General features: G+C 43.5%; 1 protein-coding gene and 1 long non-coding RNA gene across 3 annotated transcripts in view; one reads left to right on the top strand and one right to left on the bottom strand.

Moving 5' to 3' along the window:
• DGKH (diacylglycerol kinase eta) overlaps nt 1-15,548 on the bottom strand; it is a 266,880-nt gene that overhangs the window by 23,301 nt on the left and 228,031 nt on the right. For both annotated transcript variants that reach the window (XM_090025097.1, XM_090025089.1), the window contains 4 exons: nt 10,033-10,146; nt 9,283-9,417; nt 8,076-8,242; nt 359-464 (listed from right to left, as the gene is read on the bottom strand). In XM_090025097.1, the coding sequence (XP_089881223.1) occupies nt 359-464; nt 8,076-8,242; nt 9,283-9,417; nt 10,033-10,146 (522 nt within the window). The remainder of the gene's footprint in view (nt 1-358; nt 465-8,075; nt 8,243-9,282; nt 9,418-10,032; nt 10,147-15,548) is intronic.
• Nucleotides 1-15,548, top strand: part of LOC149874956 (uncharacterized) — a 153,714-nt gene that overhangs the window by 50,213 nt on the left and 87,953 nt on the right. The gene's annotated exons all lie outside the window — the stretch shown is intronic.

The raw sequence follows: 15,548 nt of genomic DNA, 5'->3' as shown, positions 1-15,548 counted from the left end.
GCAAGAGTCTGTCCACCAGTACCTTCTCCCTCCCCACTGGAAAGGATGGGGTTACATGTCCTGGGGGAGGGGAAGGAGAAGAATGTTTTCTGCCACTTCCACTGTGTTCCAGAATGCTGGGATGTGCTCTTTGTCCCCCCCTTTCCTATGAATGCAACCAGCAGGAAGGAAGCTGCACTCCCTCTCTCTGTGCATGTATGTTTGAAAGATCGGGGGGCCTTGAATATGAACAACCTCATTAGCAACTGCCCTAGCCACTGGAATATACCGTTCAGAATACAGAACTGCTTTAAGGTCTCTAGAAATATTCCTTCATACAGAGGGTCCATTTTAAAACAAATTTCAATTGTTTCTTTACCTCAGGAAACCTTGGATTGGCTTTATTTAATGCATGGGAACATGCATTGACAGCATGAGCAAGCTCTTGTTCCAGCAGGCTGTGCGTTTTTGCTGCTTCACAGATTCTATAAAAATAGTAAAAAAAACAGGAAAAAAAGTGCTTTGTCAGTTTCTTTTAAAAACTAGTTGAAAACTGAGCTATGTTAGGTGACACTGGCAGATGGGAAAATCATTTAATAGAGTTTTAACATTAACTGTATTAGAGTCCTAAATATATTGCCATATAGCTAAAGCTTAAATTAAATATCACTTTTTAGTTCTGTCACCTAAATGGCATTCATAATACAAAAGATCTGTTCTGATATAGGAGGCTGAGGAACATTTATTGTCTTAACTGAAATATCTTCCTTCCACCAGTAATTGAGGTAGCCATTCTGATCACAGATTCATACAAAGTTAGGGTTTAAAGGGACCTCTGGGCTATGGACAGACACGACATAAATTGGTTTAAGTGATCAGAAACTGGTTTAAACCTGTAACAGAACAGGTGTTCAGTGCACGTAAACCAGTTTGAAAATGGCTGAAACCGATGTGAGATAAGTCTGATACTACCTTTAATCATGTTGAACTGATTTGGGTCAAACTAGTTTGTACAATGTCTGTCCCAGACCCCTTGCTGATTTAAATTAAATCAGACTCCCACAGCATGCTCTCTGGGATGGGCAGGGCTCTCTGCTCCACAGCAGGGCTGGTTTCTCCCCTCTACTCCCTGGCTGCAGCTCTGGCAGAGACTTGCAGGCACAGCAAATCTGCCTGGTTTCCTCCTGCTTTCCCCCTCCCCTCCCCATTCCCTGCTAAGCAGGGATCCCAAATCCCCTCTGTCCCTAGCCCTGAGGGCATCTAGTCCAACCCCCTTCTCAAAACAGGACCATCCCCAACTAGAGCATCCCTGCCAAATCATCCCCAGCTAGATAATCATAGACAACTAGATCATCCCAGAGCATTCATATAGAAAATACCATCATTCTTGAGAGCATTATTATACTGGGGTCTTATGAGAATCATTATAGGCTGCTAGTGAAACTAAACAAGAAGAGAACAAATCTCTCAGACGCAGCACTTTGACTTGTGAATATTGAAGAGTCAATGGAATTTGCATTTTAAATATATTTTTTACAACAATAAAGGTATTAGGCATGGTCCTAGCTAAACTGCAGTTTGGACAATTAAAATATAATTTCTGCTGTCTGCTATCTAATCTTGCTCTGCAGTTTGAGCTCAATATGCTGCTCTTAAGCTCCTGAGTAAATACTTGTGCTATTACAGAAATGTTCTAGCAGTGACTCGATTGCCATGTCATGGCCAATATGATTTCTGTATTACAGTTTTTGGGACATGGAGAACTACAGCTGATTCCAGTGTAAATTGATACTTTCCCTAGTTAACTGGGTTTTTGGTTGTAGCTGTGTTGGTCTAAGGACATAGGCAGGCATGGTTCTTTGAGTGGATGTGATAGCTTTTATTAGACCAACTGAGTAGTTGGAAAAAAGTTCTTAGCAAGCTTTTGGGCTCAGTCACCCTTCTTCAAGCATTGAGACCCTGAAGAACAGTGGCTGCACCCGAAAGCTTGCCAAGAACTTTTTAAAACTATTCAGCTAGTCTAATAAAAGATATCACATCCACTCAAAGAACCTTCCTATTTAACGGCTGTTTCTAAATAACTGTATTCAACGTAAAAACTTCCATGTTATTGTCTGTCCAAAGGCGACCATTTTAGAAAATTTATACAAAACTGGCTCTTTCTTTTTTCCCCAACTTGAAGCAGAATTTCAGTTTGAAACTAGACTGATATGACCCCTCTTCCCCCACCACCACACACACAGTTCTCATACGTTGGGACTGAAGTGCTGCACTCACACAATGCAGACAGATAGGGCTAAAACACAGTCATAAGTGAGGCGGGAAAAGCAGTTCCCATTTGAAGACAATGACTAAGAAATTATGAAGGTTAAGTGCAACAGCTGGCACACACTATTTGTTTAAAAGTTAAGACTGCTAAAAGCCAAAACAGTTTAGTCTTTGGAAACACCTTAGAATTAAAGAGTCCTTAAACTGCTTTAGACCACTTGACTCGGGCCTAAAAGGGAACTTAGGGGAGCAGACAGGACACTGGATCTGAGAGGCAGGAGGGCCAGGAATCTATTCTTAATGTGTGCCTATGTGCAAGTCTGCCGCTCTCTAAAATACAAAGAAAATGCTTGATAAAAAGGTAAGGAGCACTGAGAACTCCTATATAATCACTAAATATTTGTAACAAGTTATTTAGTGCTTCCCCATTCTTCTTCTTTTAAATGAAAAACTAAATTAAATGCATCATTAAAAGTAGCTTTTGTGGTTCATGGCTACATTCCCACCTAGTCTTCTGCATTCCTATTTTTACTGATTTTTTCATACCCAAGACATTTCTGACCATCTTTCATTTCTCTCATCACTTTTTAATTTCCTTTTTTTTTTTTTTTACCTGTGGAAGGATGTGCATGTCCGAAAAGTTGCAAAGAACAATTTTTTTTGCAACTATTTAGTTGGCCTGATAAAAAATAACACCTCTACCCAAAGAATTTGCCTATTTTTACTGCAGAATTGGAACCATTTCTCTAAGCGACACTCCAATGCCTAATGCAGGGAGACAAGTATGGAGCCAGTATTTTCACATCTTCTGCAAAGGAAGGGAAAAAAGGAGGAGCATAGAGGTAACAGTGAAGATGCAGGAACACTAACTGGCATGTGCCTCTGGTGCATTTTGTTAGGAACGAGGTGTAGCTACAGGGACCATCCACAAGAGATGGAGAAATTACAGATCTGAATGTTCTCTCCGTTGTACTGGATACTAGTTCTTCTCTGCAACAAAAAAAGCCAATGACAGTGCAGAAGGGGTGGTGACAATGCTGGAACAGTGAAAGGAGTCAGGAAAATAAGTAAAAATGAGGCTATACAGCACTTCAAAAGCTGGAGAGGAGAGGAGAGGAAAGGAAAGGGAATCCTTTGGTCTCTAACTTTCCACTAATATCCAGAGAAAAAATCCTCACCTAAATACACACTGCATCTGTCACTTCAGCCACAAAATGTTCTCTTCAGCATCACTGCTTCGAGTGCACTTGCAACAAAGATTAAGGGCTTTATACCCACAGCTTTCTGTTATTTGAAGCAGCCAATAAAATCACTGTTTAAATGAGCAACTGGCATTAGTTTCTGTATGTAAGCAGCAAATGCTATTTTTAACAAAAACAATAAATGTCTGTGGCTTTGAAAAGTGCACTGCCTCAATTTTAAAATGGGCTTTTTTTCTTTCTTTTTCCAGTCAAGGGGACTCTGATGCCAAAATTAAGAGAAATTTGGGGTAGTTTTTTAATGTTTTCCTGTAATAAATATACAGTTCTCTGAAAAAGTGGGAAGTGTCTGTAAAAACCGAGCTCTCCTTTTGTTTAAAAAAACCAAAACCATGCATTTTAGGGAGAAAATAGTTTCTGGAATGTAATAGCAGTATGGAATGAATTTCATAAATCCTGTTTGCCATCCCCTGCTCAGGATGTAGAAAACATTGGGTCTAAATTCCAATGGGAAATTACCACTCTGCTAAATGAACGACAGTCCTATGCATTCCTTGTGTGCCTAATACTTCAATATCATGTGCCTGGGCTAAGCCATGTCACAACAAGATTAACGCCAAATGAGTCAACTGACATGAATTCATCTGACATACAGAGGAACTGGTTTTGAAAAGGCTCTCATCTGCAAAACTGAGAAGGCAAAAAAATTTGATGCGACTATTTGAACTCTCTCACAAAAGGAAACAAAAAGGGATGAAGTTGTGTTTAATTATAAATTAGGTATGGAAACATGCTTGATCTAAATTTAAATTTCAAATTACTTTTTCAGTATTTGGCTGGATACAATAGTTCCATATGAATAATGTTTTCAAAAACATCTCTAATGTCAAATGCAGCACAGATTTCCCTACTTCATAGAAAAAACATTCTGACTTGTAATTGCTTTGAAACTTTGAGATGATTTGGAACTGATAAAGAAGCAGCAAAGTCTTGCTGAAATGACATAGAGCATAAGAACGACTAAAACATCTTAAATAAAAGGCTTCAGCAAGGTTAACCACGCAGAGGAAAACATAGGGAAAAAGCCAGTAAAAAGAAAATTTCAATGGAATGAGAGAGCTTAAAGTGTGCAGAGGCCACAAGGATTTCAGAGATAAGAGTGGAACAAATTTTCACATATGAAAGAAAATTAGTAAGAAAGGTTTACCAAGTAGTTTAAGTGGCTTGAATATTGTTGATGCAAATATTCAACTGTTTGCTAGTTTAAGGTTTTAAAACAGTATTCATATTTGAAAATGAAAATGGTTCAAAAAAGCAGAAAAAGAACTGTCCGTTTCTAACTGTCCGTTCAGTGGCTTGAGGCATAGTGTTGTGGTAGCAGTGACAAGGAACAGAGAAAAGAAAATACTTTGGTATGTGGGACAGTGATGGAGTGGAAAATATTTCATATGTCTAGGGAAAAAAAATACTAAGCATTAAAACACTTGATTTGTAGTCTTGTGGAACCACAGCATGACAGACAATATAAACCATTACATTTTATGCATAGAAATGTTATGGTTGACACAGGATCAAACACTTTCCTTCCCAAGGCTTGGACAGGGATAAACTTAGAGCAATTTCCACAGTTAAGGAGAGAAGGAGAAAACTTTGTTTAAGGGGAGAGGAAAAATCTTTTCTAAGGATAGTTGATTTGTTTTAAATGGCAACTGTATGAAGGCATTAGAACAAGTCCTAGGAAGAATGGCTGAATGGGCAAGTGAGGCAGACTGCAATTTACAGTAAATTTATGGAGCAGTTTCTTCCACATATGTTACTTTCTTATATCATGGATCACTGTTTCTTTCTCTACATGTCTAATCTATCCATTTTACAAGTCTTTTGGCAAAAATATGCAAACACAAGATTTTGATGACGTCCAAATCAAGAATAACAGTATCTTTTTTATTTGATGTTAATTGGACAGCCTGAGAAAGCTAATCGGTTCTACGCATCAGAACTATGGAGCCAAGTATAACATGAGTAGAAGAATTTCTGTTACTTGGACGTACAACTTTTCCATGATGTGCTTTCTCCCTCAACTACTAATTTCTCCCCTTATTTTCACTGTGCTTACCACAAAACTAAACTATTTTAGAACTGTATGATGCAGAGGTGGGCAATTATTTTGGCTGGAGAGGCTCTTAATGAGTTTTGATGAGCTGTCAAGGGCAGCCCCACCCCTGGCCAACCTGGCTTCGTCATGTGGGGCGCCCCATGTCTCACATGCAGCTCTTGGGAACCAGGAAGAGCCACGCGCTGAGGTGATGGTGCTAGTTGCCCAGCCCCACTTTCTATCAACGCGTGCAACTCCCTGGACTCTGCCAGAAAGCAGCAAATGGAATTGGCCTGGCCTCATCATGCAGGGCTCCCCACTTCCAGTGAAGATCCAGGAGCTGCACGTGGTGGCAGGGAGTGGGGAAGGCCACTGGCTGCAGTGTGTGGGGCTTCCCCCCCAGTGGTGCACGAGTCCCAGGAGCCAAGGGGAGCCCTGCATTATAAAACAGGACCGACTTGAGCTCTGCCCTCCTGCCGCTTACCCCCACCTGCTGCTGCTTCCCTACCTGCTGCCTAGAGTGCTGCAACAGGGACATGAGGAGGTGCTGCTGCTGGAAGCTGGGGGAGCTGAACAGTTCCCCAGGGGGCTACAACAGCAGCAGCAGCAGCCCTGCCTGGAAACGGTGTACTAGCTCGGGCTGAGGCCCTCTTGCACATAAGGGTGGGAGCACAGTGCACTTCCCCAGTGGCAGTGGGCAGGGCTTGGCCCCAAGCAGAATGTAGCAGGAACAGCCACAGGTTGGGCCAGAAATGATTCATTGGTGGCCACCCACCCATGGGCTGGATAAAAAAAAAAAAAAAGAATCGCCTGGCAGGCCAGATCTGGACCATGGGCCGTATTTTGCATGCCCCTGTTATAAAGTACATCCGAATTATACTATTTTTCCACAGACTAAGTATTCTAAACAGGAACATCCCTATTAATTTTTATATTAATAGGGATACATTAATCTATACATTAAATGCAAGTACCTGCAAATAGCTTTAATATACAACTCCAATAGTTATGGTCCAATCTAGGCCAAACAAAGAAAACAGATTATGAATTTCACTATATTATTGAAAGAGAACCTATATAGCTAAACCTGATGTGAAGTTCAGAAAAATAAGATAGTTGGCACACTTTGTTACATTATATAATAGCTGCAAATTTTATGTCCAGACTATTTTTCAATATAAATTTTAATTGTTGTCTAAATGTAGGAAACAGAACATTGTTTTCATAGAGGTGATCTGATATATGGATCAGCACTGATAAAAGGAAAATTAACATTATTGGCAATTGGCTTTTCTTGGCTGGTGTAGCCGATAATGTCACGGATAAATACCGTGTGCATGCGTGCAGCCAGGAATGCAGCCCGGGAGCTTGGTGAGCAGTGTCCAGCCAGTAAGTCTGTGGGGGAGAAGGGGCATGAGGGAGGGAAGGGGAGTGGGGGGCATCAGCACACTGAGACCCAACAGTGAGGGAAAGAGTGGGGTAGGAACAGGCACTGCCCAGCCAGGGTGGTGAATATGACCCTGGGGCCGGAGCCATGGACAACTCATTTGGGGTGGTGAAGGGAGTGGGGGGCAGCTCCCTGCTGCACACAACCTTAGGGGAGGCATGGGGGGCATGGGCCCCTCCTCCCAGATTTGTGCATGGGGAAGGGCAGGCTGCCCACTGTGGGCTTGGGGCCAGGGCCTACATCAGCCTCTTCCCATCAAGGGGGCTGGGCTGGGGCTGCACTTAGGGCGAGCAATGATGATGCTAAGAGGGATAGCTATGGGTTATTTTGGGGTGGCTGTAGCCCACCCCGTAGCCACCCCTTCCAGCGCCACCCACCCCCACCCACCCCAAGCACAGCCTTGACCAAGTCCCCGCCAGGAGATGCTAGCCCCAAGCCTGCAGTGGGCAGCCTACCTTCGCCCCTTGTACAAATCCAGGGGGGCACATGCCCCTCATGTTTTCCCCAGGGGTGCTGCCCCCCTCCCCACCCCTCTGTGTGCCCCCCCACCAGATGAGCTGCTTGCAGCTCTGCCCCACACCTGGTCCCAGTGTTGCATTCACCTCCTTGGCTCGGCAGTGCCTGCCTCTGCCCCACTCATTCCCTCATTGTGGGGGCCTCAATCTGCCCCCTCACCCCTTCCTCTGAAAGACTTACCAGCCAGACAGACACTGCTCTTCAAGCTGCTGTGCTACAATCCCATAAGTCAGTTATTGGATGGCATCAGTTGATATGGCTGGTTAATAATTGGCCATTGGTATTGGTATTGCACCCCTAATTACCAAAATCTTTTTTAGGCAAATCTTTGTTCTCAGATGAAAAAACTTTCCCCCTGTCAAAGAAAAGTTTTCTGCAGGAAGGAAAAAAAAAATCTAACCAGCACACAGTATAAATCAGATCTTTCACAACCCAAAATATGGACAGTGAAGTGTCACATCTTTGGCCAAATTAGTTGAGCTCATCTTATATGGAACATGCTAACTTCTATAAATAACTGCACTGCGATAGAATGGCTATTAAACCATTAAACCCATGTATTCTACTCTACCTGGTAATAAGTTCTTCTGCAGCTTGTGAACACAGCTGGATCTGAGCAACTTCTTCTTCTGTAGCCAAGTCAATGGCCTGTTGAGGGTACAGCTGAGACCGCAGGACAGGCTTGCAGGAATCACATTTCTGCTTATCTTCCCAAGACTTCAGAGTGCTTTCAAAAGCCTGATTAAAACAGAATTAAACATTCAACTGATAAGACTTATATTTCTTTTATTTAAATTTACTGACTTACATATCACTCTACATAAAAATTATAAGCACGATACAGTACAACACAAAAATAGCATTTAAAATTAGTCTTTAAAACCAATTTTTTTTTAAAAATGTGTTTTTATGGATAACCTTTTCCCATGTCCTAAGTTAAATGGGCTGCTTAAAATGCATTCAATATGCATTCACTGGGGCTATAACTTTGCCAGGATAAGACATTCTGAATGCAAGTCATACAGGAAAACAAGGAGAAAAAAAATCTACTAAATTTACTAGACAAATTACTGTAGCTATTAGTCAGGGATGATCCTGCCTTGAGTGTACTAGAGCAGATGACCTCATGTGGTCCCTTTAACCCTACTTTTGTGTGATTATATGATGCAGAGAAAGGACTGTGTTCAGCATCCACTCATATGAATAAACAGAGGGGAACTCAGGGGGAATACGAGAGGTTTTATGCCTTTAATTCTAGATGGCTAAAACAGCACATACTCCTACAGTGACTAACTTTTTAAAAATAGATTCTAGCATTGTTTGATAAGGTATAGAATGTTGTAGGATGAAATCTGCAATGGCAATCATTAATGAAAGAGAGACATTTTACATTTTATTACATATATGATAGGTCCTAAAACTTCCACTACTTCGTATGATAAAGTACAAAGTTAGTGGCTGAAAGAGAAGCCATGTTATACCAATACTCCTTACAGTTACACAACTACATATATAACTATAGATAATGTTGGATAAATACAATCTTTTCTCATAGACATTTGACCACTTTGACTTATCAAAAAAAAAAAAAAGAAAGAAAGAAAGAAAGACAGACAATAAATCCTTACTGATGACAAAGCTCTCTGAGTGACTTGCGTAAAACATATTCATACCAAACTAATTATTTCATAAGCTGTTTTTGCCAGGTATAATGTTATGAGAATGTCACTAACAAAGGATTTTATACAAAAGATAATAAAATACATTCGCTGACATACTCTGTCCCGTGTTAGCATCTGAGCTCTGTTTTTATGTACAATTTTAATAACCCCAGGGGGCTGAATCCAAGCCTCTCCATCTACTTGCACTGGAACCCCTTCATCTCCAAGGATGGTGATCTTTACTGACCGACACTGAAAAAGAATAAATATATTATTTTACAGCATAATATATCACTGAAAACCTGCAATCCACCTGTGGTATATAGACTAGCAAGAGCTGTGGCTTCTATCCCATTTATCTCAAGGATGGAGCACTGTTCTACTACATTCATTTATGACTAATTGTTAGTAAAAAATTAAAACAGCATTAATATTATATAATGTATAACATAGCAGTTGGCCAGACTACTAGTTTTCGCCACAGCAGTCCAGGCTACTCATTATCTTACTTGCTTTTCAAATAAAAAACATACATGCAGAACTGGCCTTAGGGAAAATGGTGTCCTGGGTGAACCTGTATTTTGGCCCTCCCCATCAGCAGCACTGCTGCAGGCACAGCCAGGCAGGCAGTACTTTGGGGAGCACCCTCCCAGCAGGCAGGTGAAGTGATGTGGTGCTGCTGCCCACAATCCCCAGTGGGGCTGTGTGGGGCACCAGTTCTCCTGCCTAGGGTGTGGGGAGAGCTCTGCTATGAGTGGCCTGCTCACACATGTGCGCTGTGTACATATGTATGTGTGTGCTGCCCCCTGACTACAGTGCCCTGGGCAGTCAGCCACATCACCCACACCTAAGGTTGGCTCTGCTTACCTGAGCTATTCTGTGGTGTTGCAATTTGATGACTCTTGACACTGCCATCTGCATGCTGCCAAACACTGCAACAACTTCTAAAATTTTGTCATCAAATGATGGCGCTCCAAATATCTGCGAACAGAAGAAAAATAAGAATATACAGAGCAATATTCATATACATATACGAGCAAATTTAAAAGAGCAGGGATCATATCTTCTTTCATCTCTAGTTCAGATCTGGGCTCACAAAAACTTACTACAAATAAAATTCTAGATTCCGATGTATACAATTTACAGGCTTACTTAACTGTCACAGAAGTGAGATACTATGAATGTAGCAAAGTTTTATCTTAAAGGTGATGATACTAAATATAATATTTGGAGTGTGTCAGAAAACGTTTTGGTACAGAAGGTAAAGCCAACCAGGAATGGGAATCTCCTCTTCCTACACAGCTCACAGATTGGTTGACAGGAGGAATTGGTTGAGAATGTGAAGGTGGGAGGCAATTCTGGTGACAGCAAGTATTAAATGAGAGTTCAAGATCTTAACGAAAAGAAGGAGAACAGCAAAATAATGACATTGGACTTCAGAAAAGAACACTTCAGGGAGATGTTGGGCAGGATCCACAACACTAACAGAGAGCAAAAGGAGTCCAGGAGAGCTGGCTGTATGTTATTAGGGCTAAGTCCAGACGTTTGGGGAAGTTAAATCAGGTTCAAAATGGTAGACTGATTTAAACTACCTCATCCTGGTGCCAACCATGCACTTACAGACCAGCAGTCAGTCTAAACCTGCAACTGTACAGAAATTCCATGCACACAAACCAGTCTAAAAATTTCAGAACCCAGTTTAAGATAAACCTGGATTTACGTAGTATCAAATTTATTCAATTTAGGTTAAACTGGTGCATAGAAATTCTGTATGCTTTCTCTGCATGCTCTTTTCAGCCCCCTCCCCCCATTGCATTGGGTTATACCCCCTCCCCCCACCCACACACACACACACACATACACAGCCCCTTGCTCTCCCCTTCCCCCTGACCAGCCAGCCTTCTCAGCTCCCACCTGACAAACCATTCTGCATGAAGCTGCTTTTATCAGCATTCACCACTGCTGAAGCTGAGCAAATAAGTCCTGGTAGGGAGAGGAGCAGGAGGGATGGGGGTATAGGTTTGCTGGGGGGCACCCCATCAACCCCACCTGTGGGTCATGCCTGTCCCCCCACCCGCAGGGGTGCCCCCCACCCCTTATGAGTCATACCTCCCCTTGATCCCCTGGGCAAACCCACAGCACCCCCCCACCCCCACTAGCCTCCCATCCTGACTTACCTGATATTGAACAGCCATTTTGAGTTGATTTAACCTCCCTCTAATGCCCCTGAATGTCTTTACTTAGCCTAGAGGTTCAAGAGCAGGCTATCCTGATGAGAAGAATGGAGCCCTGCTGTGACAGGGGGCCAATCAGGACCAGACCTTAACACTGACTCATTCCTCTGTCTAGGGCAATCTGCCCTGCCTCGCTTGCCACGATTTGCTGGTTAATAAACTTAATGTAAATATGCAGGAGGCTGCCCATTTAATGCCCTCAGTGTCTGGGGCAATATACATGGCTCCGATGTTCCCTACACTGTGTCCCATGTCTTGCAGATGGCATGGTAAGTTGTTTATAACTCAGGCCTGAAGCTGGGACAAACTCTGCTCTTTGTTGGTCCTCTAGCATTCTGTCCTTGCGCTCCACTCTCTTTCACAGGGCCTCATTCACTCCACCGCTCACAGGACCACTCTCAACCCATCCTGCTCCATGAGCAGCCCACTTGGGCCATCAGGCTTACCTACTTGCACTCTAGCTGGTCCCCATACAGCCCTTTGGGTCTCTCAGCCAACCCTACTCTACACAGCACTGACCTTATGCCTCACACTGGACTGAACTCTGCACACAGCCCCTCACTGGGCAACTCATCCAAGTTCTCAATCTAGTGGGGGCTGGCCCTTGTGCAGCCCCTCAGATCGCCTGAGCAACCCTACTCTGCACACCCCTAGTGCAGCCCTTCAGGTTCACCTATGTAGACCCTACTCTACACTCACATGCACAGCCCTTAAGGCACCACCATGCACCCTACTCTGTGTGGGCCTCCATATGCTCTTCTGCCCCTCACTGAAGCCAATTCACTCCCTCACTGGGGCTTGAGGTTTTACACCCCATGGGCTCAGGGGTCCACAGATGTGCTTGGCCCCATTCTCTCACACTGCAATCTTAAAATACTCACTAGGTAGAAGGAGTTGGGTTTATAAGGCACCTCTACCCACCTTTCACTGGAGAAGCAACTGGCCTGGCATTTCTGGGGAACTACCCCACTAGGCAGTCCCACTAGGCCATCCTTCCCCAGCAGGGTGCAGTTTTTGGTCATACCCAGGACCAGAAGCCTCCTGCCATCCCCATAGCTCCTGCCCTTATCTCCAAGCATGTTCTTAGCAGCAGCTCAGCCAGTTAGTAGTCTGCTGCTGACAGCTGGAAGAGCACCAACTCAGTCCTGAGAGCCTGAGCTAAAATGGAGGCCACTCTGCCCTCTCCTCCAATCATATGGCTCTCCAGTGGTCATGTGACCACCCCATCAGGGCTGGCCTGTACCTGCCAGCTGCTCTCAGCTCTTAAAGTGGCAGGTACCAAAGGTGCTCTGTTACACTTGCAAAAAGTGGAAACTTTGCCCTGCAGACTATTATACTCATCCCTAATATTCTGGCTTTTAGGGACATGGGCATTCAGGGAGAAAATTAGGAAGGCGAAGGCATTCATTGAGATGCAAGTAGCAAGGTACATAAAAAGGACACACAAAAAAAGTATTATAGAAGTATATCAGAAATAGAAGGAAGACCAAAGAAAGTGTACATCTCTTACAAATGCAGAAGATAATCTAATCCAGAGAGGGCTAAAAGGTCACAAATAACATCAGCTACCATATGACAGCCACAGTTTGCAGTAAGACAAGCAGCCTAGGGAGATGAGCATCTAGAGTTGAGAAAGAGTGAGTAAGAGTTTACTTAGGGGGAAAACAGATGTTGCCTCCTGTCACCTTTGTGCTGCTATAAACATTTTCATGGCAGCACAAAAAGGCCAAGCAAATAGACCATACCACTTTGGCACACCACAGATGCCCAAAACTTGTGGCTGAAACAAAGGTGGTATCAATTTATGCTGCCATTTAGTGTCCATTTAATTTATGGCACGGGAGTACTGACAGCCCAGGAGTGAACCAGGATTTTCAGCAGTGCCAGGCAGGGGCTCCAAAGTGCAATCCTGTGTACCCTGAGAAATACCCATGCAGGACTGGGACCCTCAACTCCTGAGTGTGCTTGCCCAGCTTTCCTTGCTTACCAAGATAGATCTCTGGAAATCCCTAGGACCAGGGAAATCTCTGTAAGCAGGGAAAGCTGGGCAGGTGGTCCCAGGGCTAGAGAGGTCTGATCCTTCACAGGAATTCCTGGAGTGCACAGGACCAGGCCCCTCATGAACTGGGAGAACATGTCACCCACTGTCTCATAGCAGTGATGGGCAGAACAACAAACAATGTGTTTCATCTGATGAGGCAAACCAGCAGTGTTGAGATAAACTATGGGGGGATGCATCTGCTTCATTTGGCAACCTCTATTTCTGTCCTTCGAGAGGCTAGATGTTTTCAAGTCATCTAGGCTATATGAGATGCATTTTCATCTTACAGTACACAAGGAACTGGCTAAAGTAACTGCAGAGTAATGCTCTGATTAATGTCCTTGCTGCGAGCAGTTGCGTCATGTGGTGTAACGCAAAGCTATGAAAGCTGGTCACCGTGTGCTTGTGCAAAGATTCAAGGAGAAGCATACTAATTTCTGAAGAGCATGTGGCTCTGGAGCTGCGGGATGGCCACCCCTGCTCTAGAATATTATAGTCATCAGTAAAAGTCTAGGCAACCCTAATCTGGTTTGGGACTGGAGTAACATCTGCGGACACTGAATTCATCAGTAAAGGATTCACGTTTCCAACAATTAGAGCTAAAAAAGCAAATTCGTAAGAGCGAGACTGTACCCTGATCACCAGCTGGGATTATTCCACTTCTCTAGTAGCTTATGAAAACCAAGTTGGCTTGTGCTATAACTGAAATGAGGAAAGAAATGCATCCAAATGTTCTGTTATTTTCTGCAGTATAATTTATGTGCATAATAATTCTATAGTTAGTATTATGTATGTATATACGTGTAAAAACAAAAGACTTTCAGAGATCTGATTAATCTTTTTTTCTGGGTCTTCTGTTTATCTTCTGTCTTCTAACTAAACCAGCAAGAAAGATAAGATACAACTCTTCACATACACAGTTCAGTTAGGTAAGAATATCATCACATAGACCAGATAGACTCATTGAGCAAAGTTTCACAAATAGTTGCAACTGTCAAAAGCAGCACCTTTCTTCTGTCCAAATAAGCAGAACCAACAGCATATTGGACTGCCATCAGCATAGCTCTGTTGATCAGTCATCTGAGACTACACTTAGAGCAGCAAGCTGTATGCTTACCATCTCCCAGAATAAGTGTCATGATATCTGATTATATACGACTAGGAGTAGCAGGATAGTTACTCCCAGACATACATGCATACTGCACAGTAACATGACAGCTAGACTATCCTTCTCTGCCTCCATTAAAAAAAAAAAAAAAAAAGCAAAACTTACTGAATATATATTAGATGAACATTAAGGGATCTTGCATGCTGAAAACATGGAGAACATGAAGTCACAGTCAAAAGTGACTGGAAAGTCTTATTGCCATGCTCAGACACACATTATAGTTGGTAGGGTAGGGCAGGGTCAGAAGGGACCTGACCAGATCATCAAGTCTGACCCTCTGCTATGGCAGGAAAGAGTACTGTGGTCAAATGACCCTGGCAAGGTGTTCATCTAGCCTCCCCTTAAAGACCCCCAAGGTAGAAGCCAGCACCACTTCTCTTGGAAGCTGGTTCCCTGACAATGAAGTAGCACCTCCTGATGTCTAGTCTGAATCTACCTTCTGCCAGCTTGTTACCATTATTTCTAGTCACTCCAGGTAGCGCTCAGGGGAACAGGGACTCCCCCAATGCCTGCTGGTCCCCTCTGACTAGTTTGTAACAGGCCACTAGATCCCCCCTCAGCCTTCTCTTGTGGAGGCTGAACAGGTTCAGGTCCCATAGCCTCTGCTTGTAGGGTCTGCCCTGCTGCCCCCTGATCATGCGAGTGGCCCTCCTCTGGACCCTCTCCATGTTGTCCACATCCCTCCTGAAGTGCGGTGCCCAGAACTGGATGCAGTATTCCAGCTGTGGCCTGACCAGTGTCGTATAGAGGGGGAGGATCACCTCCTTAGACCTGCTTGAGATGCATCTGTGGATGCATGACAAGGTATGGTTGGCCTTCCTGACTGCATCCCCACACTGTCAGCCCATGTTCATTTTGGCATCAATAATGACTCCAAGATCCTTTTCTGCCTCTGCACTGACGAGAAGGGAGTTGGCCCAGCCTGTAGGTATGCTGCTGG

Source organism: Crocodylus siamensis, chromosome 1 (assembly GCF_052110815.1).
Source record: "Crocodylus siamensis isolate JL-2025a chromosome 1, ASM5211081v1, whole genome shotgun sequence".
NCBI classification, from domain to species: Eukaryota; Metazoa; Chordata; order Crocodylia; family Crocodylidae; genus Crocodylus; species Crocodylus siamensis.
Note: the sequence above shows the minus strand (reverse complement) of the source record. Positions and strands in the feature narration are given on the sequence as shown.